The sequence below is a fragment of the Muscardinus avellanarius genome (genome assembly GCF_963383645.1).
Source record: "Muscardinus avellanarius genome assembly, chromosome: 2".
Lineage (NCBI taxonomy): Eukaryota > Metazoa > Chordata > Mammalia > Rodentia > Gliridae > Muscardinus > Muscardinus avellanarius.
Window position 1 is genome coordinate 126,187,690 of NC_137787.1, and position 16,337 is coordinate 126,204,026.

The 16,337-nt window shown below is 42.2% G+C and overlaps 1 protein-coding gene across 1 annotated transcript in view; it reads right to left on the reverse strand.

The window, feature by feature from the left end:
• The window catches only part of FLT1 (fms related receptor tyrosine kinase 1), a gene marked incomplete at its 3' end in the record, with an annotated part of 206,155 nt that overhangs the window by 73,781 nt on the left and 116,037 nt on the right, over nucleotides 1-16,337 (reverse strand). Inside the window, exon 14 of the mRNA XM_080690255.1 lies at nucleotides 13,989-14,135. Coding sequence (XP_080546381.1) covers nucleotides 13,989-14,135 — 147 coding nt within the window. The remainder of the gene's footprint in view (nucleotides 1-13,988; nucleotides 14,136-16,337) is intronic.

Here is a 16,337-nt window from a genome sequence, read left to right on the forward strand (position 1 = left end):
GTTCGAAGCCAGTTTTGCTGGCTTAAGAGACCCTGTTTCCAAATAAAAAATATAAAATAGGTCTGGGAGTGTTGCCCAGAGGTAGAAGGGTTTCCAGGAACCCCAGTACCACCAAATTACACACACACACACACACACACACACACACACGCTAGAATGGCAAAGGTTGACAGAGTTAGAAAATGAAAAATCATGGACCTGTCAAATCGAACTAAAGTAAATGATTCCAATGTTTCCAAATGTGACTTCCTCCTTTACTTAAAATATTATTCTAAAATTCTAAAATCAAACCCCATGGCAGAGGCTTTGTAGGTAAAAGAAAAGAAATATTGAAGTATAAGATAACTGAGCCACAGTGAAGACCAACCCTATAATTTGTTAAGCTGAAAAGAATTATGAGGCTGTTGTAAAGCAGGTTCTATAGGAGATTTGATGGGCATTGTGTTGCTGATAAGACTATTGACTCTTTAGCCATGAAAAAGATAGAGGAATTCTTAGAAAGGACTAGGATTAAGCTGGGTCTGGCGGCACACGCTTGTAATCCCAGCATTTGGGAGGCTGAGACAGGAGGATGTGGTTCATGGACAGCCTCAGCTACTACTTAGTGAGGCCCTTTGCAACTCAGTGAGACCCTGTTTCAAAATAAAGAATAAAAAATAGGGTTGGGAGTGTAGTTTGGAGGTGGAATGCCCCTGGGTTCCATCCCCAGTACTGCAAAAAGAAAAGAAAAGAAAACAAAACAAAACAAAAACTAAGATTCAGGACAGTGATGGGAAAGGTGTATGATATTCCTCTCCCCCAAACCACTGAGTAAGAGGGAAGCTGTAAACTAAGGTCTTTTCATTTGGTTTGGGATATGTCCTTTGGGTGTGGTGTCATATGCCTGTAATACCAATACTTGGGAGGCTGAGACAGGAGGATCACAAGTTCAAGGTTAGCCTTGGCTTAGCGAGTTGTCCTATTTCAAAATAAAAAGGGCTGGGAGTGTAGGTAGGAGCAAGAATGTCCCTTGGCTTAATCTCTAGTACAACCCCCCCAAAAAAAAAGAAAGAAAATTCAGGGTCCCTGTCTGGTTCCTAGCACTTAGTTTACTGCGGTCTCAGTGAATATCTACTGAATAACTGAATAAACAAGTGATGAAATCCTTTTTTTTTTTTTTTTTTTTTTTTTAGCAGTACTGGGGATTGAGCACAGGGGCATTTTACCTCCAACTCTCCAAGTTACACCTCCAGCCCTATTTTATTTTTTTATTTTTTTGTGGTACTGGGAATGGAACCCAGGGGCATTCTACCTTTGAGCTCTACCCCCAGCCCTATTTTTTATTCTTTATTTTGCAACAGGTTCTCACTGAATTGCAGAGGGCCTTGCTAAGTAGCTGAGGCTGGCTGCGAACCCATGATCCTCCCATCTCAGTTTCCCAAGTACTGAGATTACAAACATGCACCACCACGCCTGACTTAGAACCGTATTTATGTTATTTAAAAACCCCACATTGACAAGAAACATTTGTTTATATATGTAATATATTATATAATACATAAGCAGAGTAACATATATAAACAGAAATATATATATATATATATATATATATATATATATATATATATATATATATATATATATTGGTGGTGGTAATATGGATTGAACCCCCAGGGACATTCTACCTCTGACCTACATCCTCAGCTCTCTTTTATTATTTTATTTTGAAACAGGGTCTCACTAAGTTGCTGAGGCTGGCCGTGAGCCTGTGATCCTCCAGTCTCAGTCTCCTGAATGCTGGGATTACAAGTGTGGGCCACCACACCTGGTTTACTTTTTATTTTGAGACAGGGTCTCACTAAGTTGCTGAGGCTGGCTGTGAATCTGCGATCCTCCTGTCTCAGCCTCCCGAGTACTGGGATTATAAGCGTGCGCCACCACGCCTGGTTTGTCAATATATTTCAGTTCTCCATGAGGGCAGTTCTTTCCTTCACAGTGCCGAGGATTGATCCCAGGGACCTCCTGCAAACCAGGCAAACACTCTATCATTGAGCTATATCACCAGCTCATAAGGGAAATTTTTATAGCTTAGCCTGGTTTTGTACTTTGTGGCTCTTTTATAATAAAACGTGTATTCCCACACTACTTTAATTAAGCTAAATAATTTAAAAATGAGATGGCAGGCTTCTTTACCATTAGCAAAGAGCTACTTAATGAAACCTTAAAATTTATATGGATCCAAATAAATGCTTACACAGCTTGATAGTATTAGCTATATAGTCTATAAAAATATATTTACTATATGTGGTCTTAGCCATATATGGTATCAATTATATATAGGACTTTTGAGGGAAATAGATTTATACCTATGGCAGTTTAACTTTAGATTAAAGTAATACAAGGGTGAACCAAAGCCCATCCCCTTGGAAGACTGGCCCCCTGTGCGGTGACGTGATAGAATGTTTTCTGTGTTTCATTTGCTTTTTAGCGATGGTCAGTTTAATTATGGCACAGTTGAGTGAGATGTTTATCATGTGAAGGTGGGGTGAGAGGGAGGAGCTTCCTTGATTTGACTTTTTCAGTGATTTCAGGCCATGTTGAACAGTAAGCTGTTTGCTGGAAAGGTTATCCGAGAGTGTCTTGGCGAGTGTGTTTTCTTCAGTTGGGCACAGTGGTGACCTCGGTCGCATGGCTGTGTATGTGCCACTTTCGATGCTGGCTAAACTATTTCACGTCTGGGCTTGGCAAAGGAGGGGGGATTTCCAAGCAAATTCCAAATATGTGAAATAGAAAAGTACTGTGCAATTATTGTGCTAAAAGATGGAGTGTACATAAGGTAGTATGTGGTTTTCCTTTTGTAGTTACCAAGTCTTCAGTACAAAAAAAGTCTGCAGAGTGAGGACTGAGCCCCCCACCCAAAGGGGCCGGCCAGCAGCCCTCGGTTTGGGGTTGTGTCTTTGGACAGGGTAGAGACCCTGGGTGATTGCCGAGGGAGCAAAGGTCCCTGTCCTCAGGTCCCTGCATCTATTTCTCTCTCTCTGTTTCTTCATTCCCCTTATCTTTTCCTCCACTGCTGATCCCTCATACATCAATTACTTTTCAGACCAAATGAGCAGCTGATCTTGGCCATATTTAGAGTTCTATGTGTAGCAAGAGGTCACAGAAAGAATTGAAAGAGGTTAGTTCAGTCGAAAAGGAGAAGCTTTGAGAGCAGGAGGATTGTTAGCTCAACAGCAAGGCCTGTGCTTGTTAGGGTGTATGAGGCCCTAGGTTTTACCCCTAACTCTAAGAAAATAAATAAACAAATAAAGGAGACATTTTAATGGTATGGGACTTCCATTTGGGGTTATGAAAAAGTTCTGGAACTAGGTAGTAGGGATGGTTGCACAACACTGTGAATATACTTATTGCTACTGAATTGCATGCTTAAAAATGGTAAAATATAGCCAGGTACAGTGGTGCACATCTGCAATCCCAGTACTTGGGAGGCTGAGATGAGAAGATCACAGGTTCAAGGACAGCCTTAGCAATTTAGCAAGACCCTCAGCAGATTAGTGAGACCCTGTTTCAAAATAAAATAGGAATGGAGAAGTAGCTTGGAGGTTGAATGCCTCTGGGTTTAATCCCCAGCATCAAAAATATAAGAAATAAATAATTTAATAAAATGGTTAAATTTAAGCCAGGTGTGGTGGCGCAGGTTTGTAATCCCCACGCTTGGGAGGCTGAGACAGGAGGATCGCACAGGTTGGAAGCCAGCCTCAGCTACTTAGTGAGGCTCTCAGCAACTTAGTGAGACCCTGTTTCCAAATAAAATAGAAAATAGGTCTGGGAGTATAGCTCAGAGGTAGAAAGCCCCTGGGTTCCATCCCCAGTACCACCAATAAATAAATAAATAAATAATAAAAACAAAATGGTAAAATTTATGTTGTATTTTTCTATCATTAGAAGAGGGATTTTCTAAAGTGATAAAGTGATGGTCTGCCGGGCGTGGTGGCGCACGCTTGTAATCCCCGCGCTTGGGAGGCAGAGACAGGAGGATCGCGCAGGTTCGAAGCTAGCCCCGCGCGCTGGCTTAGGAGACCCTGTTTCCAAATAAAAATGTAAAAATAGGTCTGGGAGCGTAGCCCGGAGGTAGAAGGGCTTCCAGGAACCCCAGTACCACCAAAATAAATAAATAAATAAATAAAAATAAAGTGATGGTCATATCCATTTCTTGTATTCTAAGTTTTCATTTGGAAATTGAAGAGGACATTAAAGATCCACACAATAAAAGTTAAGCACCCAGCAGGGGTCCTGTTAGTGCTCCCAGGTGGGTGATGCCCCTGGTGGCTCTAGCTGTGGCCACAGCTCTTGAAGGCTTCTGTGGGCTGAGTGGGGATGAGGGTGTTATGCTGTGAAGCGCATCCACAAAACTTACTTTGGACAAAGCATTAGAATATCATATGGTGCTCTGTGTGTGTGTGTAGGTACAAGACCTAAATAAGCTGAAACACGTCAATCAGGAGATACATTTGGGGATTAAAGTTGATTCTCCACAGTTTCTATTGATCCCGGGTTCAGTAATGGGATTTTGCTTATGAGTTGCTTTGTTTTTGGGGATGTACCCCTAGACCTCTGCAGCTCTGCTTGGCAATCTCATGGAACTAGTACAGCATCACCAAGTCATTGCAGAATTACAGGAAGCAGGTAAAGTAACATTTATTTTCTTTTTTAGCCGTAGTGGGAGTATGGTTAAAGCTCGGTCCCTCTATAGGCTGAGGTCAGGGTGGTGGATCTGAACTTGGTAATGCTATCAGATGATATGTTTTCTGGGCTGCATTCCTCCTGTCTGCTCCTTTCTCTTCACCCTCTAAAGGGAAGTTTGTTTTTGGAAAAGAACACACGCACACGCACACACACTCCCACCCTGCCAGGATCTGGGAAGCACACATATCTCTTTTTTCGGCTATATAGTAGTTCTTTACTTATGCACCATAAGGGCATATCTCCTGAGAAAGAAAAAAAAAAAGGCAATTGCTTCTCAAGTTTTAAGATAATTGTCACTTGTGAATTTCATTAGTACCAAGAAATCTAGCAAAATGGTGGATTCCAGTGGTCCAAGGGTGAAGAGGTCGGTTTATCATCCCTGGAGTAGGCTGAGCATGCTCATTGTCTTCCTCTCTTACTTTTCCTGAGGTCTTTTCTAGATCCCTTTACCACTTGACAGTTCAGAGCTGCCTCTGCCCCTGCCCCCAGGTGGAGGGTGACAGTCATTTTGATTTGAGTGGTGTCAGTGGTGGGGTGGTGACAGGGGAGACAACCTTTTCAGGTCAGTAGATGAGTGCCTGGTCCTGGGGACCAAAGACCCTAATTTCGGACGAAACATTTATCACTAGGTTAGTGCGATGTTCTAGATGTTTCATGATTTACTCTTTTTCAACTGTTTTTCCAATAGCATGGCTTTCACCTTTAAGTAAGAACATCTCACCGTAGAAATTTAGTTTCAGTACAGATGATGGTTTCTTGGTTCAGGCAGGCTTTGTGAAAAACACCCAGGTCAATGTTTTCTTCTCTTCTCTTTATATGTATATTTGGTAAAGGAGATTGAACCCTGGGTGTTCTGCCTCTGAGCTACACCCCCAGTCCTTTTATTTTTGAAACAGAGTCTCACTAAGTTACCATGTACTGGGCCTCGAACTTAATGATCCTCCTGTCTCCTAAGTGATGGACATATTTTTGAGAGAGGGAGAGTCTGTTACTTTTCTTTAGCATTTCAAAATACTTTTATTGGGCCAGGCGTGGTGGCGCACGCTTGTAATCCCCGCGCTTGGGAGGCAGAGACAGGAGGATCATGCAGGTTCGAAGCCAGCTGCGCGCGTTGGCTTAGGAGACCCTGTTTTCAAATTAAAAATTGTAAAAAATAAAATAGGTCTGGGAGTGTAGCCCGGAGGCAGAAGGGCTTCCAGGAACCCCAGTACCACACACACACAAAATACTTTTATTGGTGCACTGTAATTATCCATTGTAGTGAGGTTCAGGTCATGCAAATATACATGCGCACAGGTCTTGATGTGTTTCCCTTCAGGTCCCACCCACTCCCCACCCCTCCCTGTGCACAATGGTGAGGTTGGTAGTGAGGCCTTCACACATGGGCGCAGCAGAATTTGAGCTGTCCCGTCATCGGTTTTCCCGTTACCCTCCCCCACCTTCCCCCAGCCCCCTTCCACTCTTCTCCTGGTCTCTCTCAATTATCTTAAGTCCCTTTAGTTTCCTATTTTCTCTCTAGCTTCCACATATGAGAGAAAACATTCTATCCTGGACGTTCTGAGGCTCACATAGCACAATATTCTCTAATTCTACTAATTTTCCCCACAAGTGATATAGTTTTGTTGTTCTTTATGGCAGAGTAAAATTCCATTGTGATTGTAGGCCACGTTTTTGTTACCCATTCTTCTGTTGATGGACTCCTACGTTGGTTCCATAATCTGGCTATTGTGTTGTGAACTGTGCTGCTATAACTATGGGTATGTATGGATCACTTCAATTTTCTCCCTTTAATTATTTTAGAAAGATATCTACGAGTGGTATAGCTGAGTCATAGTTCTATCTTTTGAGAAACCTTCACACTGATCTAATTTGCAGTCCCTTCAACAGCATATAAGAGCTCCTATTTCCCCGCTTCCTCGCCAGCATTTTTTATTGTTTGTATTTTTTTTTTTTGTACTGGGGACTAAACCCAAGGGTATCCTACCTCTTGGGTACACCCCCAGAACTATTTTATTTTTTAATTTTGAAACAGAGTCTCATTAAATTACTGAGGGTCTCACTAAATTGCTGAGGCTTTCTAAGAACCTGTGATCTTTCTGCCTCAGCCTCCCAAGTAATGGGATTAGAGGCATGCACCACCATGCCGGGTTCTATTGTTTGTATTCTTGATGATTGTCATTCTAACTGGAGTTAAACAGAATCTCAGTATAGTTTTTTTTTTTGGTGGTATTGGGGTTCCTGGAAGCCCTTCTTCCTCCGGGCTACACTCCCAGACCTATTTTATATATTTTTTGAAACAGGGTCTCTTACGCCAGCACGGCTGGCTTCGAACCTGCGCGATCCTCCTATCTCCGCCTCCCAAGCGCGGGGATTACAAGCGTGCGCCACCACGCCCGGCTCTCAGTATAGTTTTGATTTGCATTTTTCCTGATTGCTAATGATGTTGAACATTTTTTCATAAATTTATTGGTCATTTATATTTGTTTTATGAAGTATCTATTTAGTTCAATTGCCCATTTTTTGATTGTGTTTTTTTTTTTAGTAATTAAGTTTTTGTGTTCTTTATATATTCTTGATACTAGTCCTCGACCAGAGGGCTTCGTCATTTTAATGGCTTTCATTAACTCCATTTTCTCTGTATAATCATTTTCAGGGATGGTTTATGGTTGTATCAGTGGAAACCTCATCTAGATAAGCCTGCTACCATGTCAGTTTTGCCACAGTTTCCTCACTCTTTACAGTGTCACCACTTGGTGCCACCAGCCCCCTTGCAGCAGTAGCTCAGCTGTGTTACAGCTCAAACATGTTAGCGGACACAGTGGAGTCTCTGGGAAGGTATGAGGTAGAAAGGTGACATGATTATTTTGGAGGGGCTGCTGGTCCCTCGAGCAGTTGCCTGGAGAGGCGGTAAGGACACTCAGGTCACAGCATCTCCAAGGTGACTTTGTACCACTGTTCTAAGTCTGGATGCAAATCTTCACAATTTTTAGCCCAGTGAGATGTGTATTTCTTAAAGGAGCTTTGCTGTCTACCCCTGGGAACCACACCATGTTCAGAGCAGCCAGCCGCTGGTGAATTGGCTTGGCCTCCAGCTCATGTTGTGCTCTGGGTATTAGTCCCTTTACACTACATTTCTCTCCCTATCTCTGGTCCTTTGTATTATACACACTTTAGCTTGTCTTTTCTTTCCCTTTTCTCCCTGTCTCTTCAAAGTAAGTTGTTTCCTTCACCTTCTTTTGTCAACATGAAGCCTCTTTCTATCAGTCCATTCTAATCCTGCCTGTTGCTTCTCTACCCAGTTCTAATGTGGAGCCTTGACTGCCTTTATTACCACTCCCAGTCTCTCCTTTCCTCTTCATCTTTCTTCTCTTCTGTATATTTAACTAACAATTAGTGCCTGAGAACCCGCTGTATGCTCTGCATTGAGGTACCAAGATTAAAGCACACAGGATATATTTTGTATTATCTAATGTACTATTTTTTTTACATTAAATGCATTCAGAACGATACCTAGAAGCAGAAGAATTACACATACTAACAGAATGCCATGTGATATTTCAATACATGTTTACATTGTGTAATATTTAAATCAGGCTCAACACTCGTGGAGTGATGGAAGGAGTCGAAGGGAGGGAGAACTAAGGAAGGGAACACTTCCACTGACATGACACCTTGTGGAATTGTCAGTGCTGGTCTCAGTAGCACGTGTGAGGATGAAGCGGGGAGGAGGGAGTGTGGAGGGCAGCTCATCAAGTGCTGTGCACGCTCATGCTCCTGTCACTCTGAACCTGATTATGATGCACCAATAAATGTATATTTAAAAAGATATATCAGGTCAAGTAATTTTGTCTCCTCAAACATGATTACTTCTTTATGGTGAAACCTTTCAATATATTTTTCCCATATTTTGTCTTTTTTTCCGGTACTGGGATTGAACAAAGGGGCATTCAAAGTCTGAACCATACCCCCAGCCCTTTTTATTTTTAAACAGGATCTCTCTAAGTTACTGCAGTTGACCTCAAAACTGTGATCCTCCCATCTCAGTCTCCCAAGTACTGGATTTACAGGTATGTGCCACTGTGCCCCCTTCCATTTATTTTCTTCTAGTTTCTGAAATGCGGTTTTACTGTCATTACCTACTGCCATTCTTCTGTGTGACAGCACCAGAACTCTCTGCTCCTGACTGTACCTCGTCTCTGCTTTCCCACCTGTCCTCATCTGGCCTACTGAAGACATTTCAGTCCTGTGATTGAGCCATAGTATTATCTGCCTGCTCCATTTATTAACCGTACTCCATTTTCAGACCAGCTTACACGATGATAAAAAATTAGAAGGACACACGTGAAAAAGTTGCGTCTCACTGAAGGACACGCAAGAATCAAAGGCGTTAGATTTGGGGTCGTCTAGATTTACAATTTCTTATTCACTGAAGAGCCTCGCATGGTGCCAGACATGAAGCAGCACCTTAGAACTATTTGTTAGAAAAGTAACGAGACTATGCCTTTCAAGACCTCAAAGTAACCAGATTTGGGTTCAAAATAGTTTTTAATTTTATACATGGTTTTAAACTTTATACACACTTAGTTCTGAAAACTGCCTACACACACACACACACACACACACACACACACACACACACACACACATATATATGGAATGGAATCCAGGGGCATTCTACCTCTGAGCTACACCCCCAGCCCTATTTTTTATTCTTAATTTTGAAACAGGGTCTCACTAAGTTGTTGAAGGTCTCACTAAGTAGTTGAAGCTGGCTGCGAACCTGCCACCCTCCTGTCTTAGCCTCCCAAGTACTGGGATTACAAGTGTGTGCCACCATATCCGGCTCTTATATATTTTTAATATATATTTTTAATATACTTTAAAATATTTTTAAACATGCTTTAAATCCTTCAGGAGATATCAGGTTTAAGAGTTAAGAATGAGGAGGTATTGGCTGGTTTTTTTTTTTTTTTTTTTTTTTTTTGGTGGTACTGGGGTTCCTGGGAGCCCTTCTACCTCCGGGCTACACTCCCAGATTATATATATATATATATATATATATATATATATATATATATATATATATATATATATATATATTGGAAACAGGGTCTCTTAAGCCAGCAAGGCTGGCTCCAAACCACCGCGATCCTCCTGTCTGTGCCTCCCAAGCATGGGGATTACAAGCATGCACCACCATTCCTGGCTATTTTATAGTTTATTTGGAAACAGGGTCTCTTAAGCCAATGAGGCTGGCTTCAAACCTGTACGATCTTCTTGTCTCTGCTTCCCAAGTGTGGGGATTACAAGTGTGCACCACCACGCCCGGCATATTGGCTATTTTAAATGCACGTTTGTCATTGCCCACTAGCTCATTTAAAACAAGTACAATGTTTAGTTTCAGTTGCTTACATTCAGAGTCAAACTCTTCTTGTTGGAACTTTGGTCTACTGCCCATTAATTCTATGATGTAAGGTTTATTATTTCTCCTCTTTCTGAGCTCTCTCTCCTTTTGCCTTTAAAATAGGCATAATAGCTGGGCATGGTGGTGCACGCCTATAATCCCAGTACTTGGGAGGCTGAGACAGGAGGATCACAGGTTCATGGCCAGCCTCAGCAACTTAGTGAGACTCTCAGCAACTTAGCAAGACTCTGTTTCAAAACAGAAAATAAAAAGGGGCGGAGATATAGCACAGAGATGGAATGCCTCTGGGTTCAATATTCAGTATCATTAAAAATAAAGAATAATATATCAAACTTCATCAAATTGTTGCAAGGAGCAAACAAATTAAGATCAGTCATGATCTTAGAGTAATCCAGGGCTCCCAATCTGGGCTTGTAAAGTAAAATCAGTCTGTGAAATGCATCTAGCCATAGTATCTTCCTCGTTATGAAAGTTGGGAAATCAAACAAAATATTTCTAGAACTCTTAACAGAGTGCCTTGGCACCCGGTGAATGCCTGGTAAAGTTTTATGATTATTCTTAATAAAGCAGACATATTTGATATCTTCAAAGGTTTTCAAAATAAGCACATATAACATGAGACCAACTCAACGATGTGCTTTGTGGTGTGAATCATAAAGGCAGCCATCAGAAGACAGGAAGAATCCCTGTGAGATTGGATCCCAGGAGGATCCTGAGCCCCAAGAACTAAAATGGGGCCAAAAATGCTGAGGGAAGGGAGGTAAGCTTTCCAGGCAGGAACCAAGCAAGCTGAAGCCCAGAGGAGAAAGGCGGGGTGGGCTGAGGGAAGGAGGGGGTAAGGCAGACATAGGGCCAGCAGGCAAGGGGTTCAGGGCTACTCGCCTCCTCGCAGCCCCCACCCCAGGCATTCCTGCGCCTGCGCACTCGAGACCACCCCCCCTCCTCCCCGGGTTCCTGCGGGATGCCCTTTGGCCCAAGAATTTACTACTCAGCTTTTGTAAGCTTTCTTGAGACCACGTTTGTTCTGGAGAATGGCAGTGTCCCACTGAAAGCTCTTTCCTGAAAGGAAATGAAGAGGGAGGAAGGCGCTCCAGCGACCCTGAGGGCTCTCGGTAGCATTTTATGAGCACTGGAGCATGAGCCCCGTGTGTGCCCTGCTTCCTGCTGCATGTTTTCTTTGGAACCAGGTCGAGTTATCGTTAACAAATAATAATGATAGTGGGCTGGAACCTACCATTGATCCAAGGCCTCTAAAATCCTGTATGAGCTTCCTGCCTTCCTATAAAGGATGGTCTCAGGTCTCTAGAGGACATATACCCTGTTCTCAGGGGTTTTACTTACTTACTTATTTACTTATTTTATTTGTTTATTTATGCATTCATTTATTTATGGTGCTGGGGATTGAACCCAGGGCCCTATTTTTTTTTTTTTATTCTTTATTTTGAAACAAGTTCTCACTAAGTTGAAGAGAGCCTCAGGAAGTAGTTGAGGAGGGCCTCAGAAGTAGTTGAGGCTGGCCACAAACCCAGATCCTCCTGTCTCAGTCTCCCAAGTACTGGGATGACAAGCCTGCACCACCACGCTGGGCTTCTCAGGGTCTTTAGACTCAGTCTGACCTCAGTGGTGCAACATATAACCAATTCTTTTTCAGTCTTTTCAAGCTCCGAGCTGGGTGTTCTTTCCTTTTAGCTTTGGAAGATTGGTGAGTGAAGGATTATCACTTTGGATACCTGTAATAATTACTCATGGTTTCTAAAAAGAAGTAACCATAAGAAAGTGGGCAATTTGAGAACATCTGCGTATGCACATGAGGGCGGTGTTCACCAAGCATCAGGCCTTGGCTACTGTTTGTGGCTTCGAATGGGATGATGATGTATGAAACTTTACAGATGCTATATACATGTAAAAGATTATCTCCAAGAAATTAAGAAGTTCCTTTCCAAAAGATTATTGTAGTTTTAAGGAGTAAACAAAGAGGCAGGCGCAGTGGCACACACCTATAATCCTAGTACTTTGGAGGTTGGGAAAGTAAGATTGAAGTTCAAGGCCAGCCCCAGCAATTTAATGAGACCCTGTTTTAATTTTTTTAATTAAAAAAATCATATAAGTCTGGGGATGTAGCTCAGAAGTAGAATGCGCCTGGATTCAATTTTTTATATAAAAAAGTAAATAAGAGAAAAGATTGACTGATGTCTTCAAACTGATGACTTAGCATAGTTGAATTTAATAAATGCTAAAACGGCATGTTCAAGTGACATTTATAAAAGCCTTTGTATAAGAATTTATATGAGACCTGTTTTAGATGTTTTTTGGGAGTAGATGTCTTTCTTGTTTAGGGAGTCGTTTGATATTTGAGATGAACTATTAATGCTCGACACCTCCCAGTGAATTCTGACAACTCCTCAGCCAATCTGTATAGTGGGGTGGCTCAGCAGGCAGCCCCCGGGTTGTGCTCACCCACTGAACCCGCACTACTGCCCCGTGCTGTCAGCATTATCCTGGCTTTATTGGGATTTTTTTTACTTTTTGGTACTGGAGATTGAAACCAAGGGCATTCTATACCTCTGAGCTATTCCCCTAGACCTATTTTATTTTTTATTTTAAACAAGATCTTGCTAAGTTCCTGAGCGTCCTGTTAAGTTGCTGAAGTTGGCCTCTAACCTGCAATCCTTCTGTCTCAGCCTTCCAAGTGCTGGGATGATAGGTATGTGCCACTTCACCTGGTATTAAGTAAGGAAGTAGGGACTCAGAGGACTGGTGAGCTCATGACACATGAGGACAACACTGGACCTCCAGTTCTGTAGCAACTGTCTGGACACTTTTTTTTTTTCTTCTGTATTTCCTCTAGTCCCATAATGGCCCTGAGCTTTCAAAACTGGCTTAACGCCGGCCGTGGTGGCGCACACTTGTAATCCCTGTGCTTGGGAGTCTGAGACAGGAGGATCACACAGGTTTGAAGCCAGTCTCAGCTACTTAGTAAGGCTCTCAGCAACTTAGTGAGACCCTGTTTCCAAATAAATATATTTAAAAAATTGGTCTGGGACTATAGCCTGGAGGTAGAAAGCCCCTGGGTTCCACCCCCAGTACCACAAAAAAAGAAAAGAAAAAAAACTGTCTTAACTCTCCTTAATCTATATCTAAGGTATTAAACTCAAGTCAAATGTACTTCTTTCAAAGAACCACTCGACATCTTACACTCACATTTCATTAAATATATTTCATGACTAGGCAAGTTTGGGGAATGTAGGATTAACCCAGCTTGCCAGGTTCCTTTTGTGCAGGACTTCTTTGGGTCTTTAATGTGCCGATGTGGTCTCTGAGTCTCTAAGAGTGGACACGCTACTCCTCCTTTCACAGGCTACCTACTGTTCACATGTTCACTGTCTCCACTCGCCCTCTGCACAAGGCCCTGGGTTCAATCCTCAGTGCTGCCAAAAATAAAACGAACAAGGACTATAAATCTGCTTCTCTGAACTTGACACATTCTGGGTATTCGAAGCTCTGTAATACCTCAAGCCAAGAAATGACCTGCTCGCCTTCCCAGTGTCAAGGGAGATCTGACCCATTCTCGAAGGATTCTTGTCACCTCTCTATCAATACACTGTTGCAGCATTCAGCTGCATGGATGCTGTAAGGGCCCTTGAGAGGGTTAGGAATACCAGCAGCCTGCTAAACACTGGCCGACATTCTTCATTGGAAGCTGACACTGAGCGGGAGCCCACGCTTTGCAGCTGTTAGGAGCGATGGGCGGTTCTAGCAGTAGGAGAAGCAGGGACTTGGAAGGGTGGCGAGATGAGGAAGGATGGGAAGGAGCCAACACCAGGAACAAGTCTCTTACCCGGTTCTTGTTGTAGTTTGCGGTTGTTTTTAAACCACGTGATCTGCGGCTCAGGGACACCGTGCACATGACAGTCCATAGTGGTAGAGGTGCTGATGGCCACCGTGTGGTCGCTGAGGTTTCGCAGGAGGTGTGGCGCTTCCTGATCTAGTGGAGAAAGAGAGGGAGTTGTGGTCACTCGCCAGCTTTCACCGTGGAGTCACATCAACAGTTACAAATAGAGCAAAACTCGACTGGGAGCTCGCGTTTACATTTGGTTCCTTCCCTCGTCAGTAGCGAGCCTACTGCTTTCTCTGTAGTCAGGTGCTACGGAATATGTCAGAACTCGAGCCAAGGACCAAACTCTGTGGTTTTAGATTTTTATACTTCTGTTGGTGTTTTATAATTACCCATCACAGTGAGGTGAAAAGAGATGCATTAACACAGGTGCACACCACTTGGTGAAATTCCCTCCATTATTTTTAGATTTTGATGCAAAGGTTTTCTCTTAGCTAACTAGTTTCCTTCTTTTTTTACTTTGTGAGAGAAAAGCTTTCCTAAAACTCAAAAGATGTGTGTACTTTAGGAGCTACAATGAAAAATGTGATTTCGTAGGTAGGCTTGTAATGAGTTAACACGTCCTATTGTAGTTAATACGAAATGTTGATAAGCAAATATTTTGCATGTGTTTTATTTCTTTCTTTTGTGGTGCTGAGGATGGAACCCAGGGTCTCACCCATGCTAGGCAAGTGCTTTACTGCAGAACTACACCCACCCAATTCTGTATGCATTTTGTTGGTGTTCGTGAGGGTGTGCTTGTGTTTCTCTGTAACCTAAACCGTAAGGCAGCAGACCAAACAGGAGAATTCTTAAACTTTGAATGCTTTATTGATTGTTCCTTTCCTCCATTCCCTTCCCAAATGCAAGCAACCAAAGGATTAATTCAAGAGGCGGAGGCATAGATTTGTAGGTTTTGCACTATATAATAGTACAAATATTGTATTTTATATTATTTTCTCTTAAAACATACAAATATGATACAATACAATTTATTTTAATAAAATGCCAACCAATAATATAGTACAACAAAATGAATTTAATACATTAAGATGCAATACATTACAACATTAATATCCCACATAGGAACAGCAGTACCCCCAAAGCCCCCCAATGAGTACAGTGTCTATTTAATGAAGTAGTCAGTCAGTCCTGCTGATGTGGATACATTCTAGATAGGTGGGCGCTGGATCGGTAGCTCCAGCTTCCAAGGTAAAAGAACAAAAACAACTCCTAATGTCTCTCCCATCCTCCCAAAGCATCCCTTTCCCCTCCTGTTGCAACTCCTGGAACAGAAATCAAGAGAGTTTGGGCATAACTTACACATTCCGCGTCACTGGTTTCAATTATACAGTATGGGCTTTCTCTGACCGTGTCTGATTTCCTCAGCTTAGTGCACTACACTGAAAGCAGCTTAGGAGTGGTTACAAGACTACAAAGGATGACAGCGCAGTGGCTCTGATTCCACGTCCCTGGAGGATCCTGCTGAGTCCCCAAACCTTTCTCTTTTTATTCCTGCAGGAAAACTCTCAGGATTAGCAGTTGTGAAAGCCATTTAGAAATCCCAGGTTAAAAGGTATATCATCATATAACTTTTACAGCAGTGGAAGTAGTATAACATGGCAGGGTTACTATCAGGAGAAACTGATTTCTCAATAAGCCTTGATTCCCATAGCTTATCATTAGTCTTCTCATTTTAAATCAAGTGAAATCTGAAGGGGGAAAAAAAAAAGAGTGTTGGAGGAAGGGCTCTGATTTAAGAATCTTCTTCAAGCATAGTGGGCATGGAGGTTAGCGATCCTCTGGCCTCTTTGAGCATTTTTTTCTACCCCATGTCACCCCATAGGAAGAGCCAATTACAGTATTTCTGCATTTGCAGTATTTCTGCAATGACAGTATTTCTGCCAAACAGCTTTTCCCAATTGAAATTGCAGCCCCGCGTGCAGCCTTCAGTGTACGATAACTTGTTCATGCTTGCTCATTACAGTTTGACATCTTTATGCTGTAAGTACCCCAAACACATCAGTGAACCATGTCAAGATAGTGAAAAAAGTGTCATATCACTATACAGTATCTCTGATAATGGCAAGCCAATTTTGATATATTTAAAATGCAAATTCAGTTCACTGAGTTACACTCTTAATAGTTTCCTGTAGCACATTTTACTATTTCCAGTGCATTACGTATGCTAAAATAATCTATCATCGCTCATAGGCCTTATAAAAAGGAAGTCTGAAAACAGGGCCCACAACACCCATTTTCTTTCCATAGACATCATGAACACAGACAGGATTTCGACTTCCCTAACAGGTG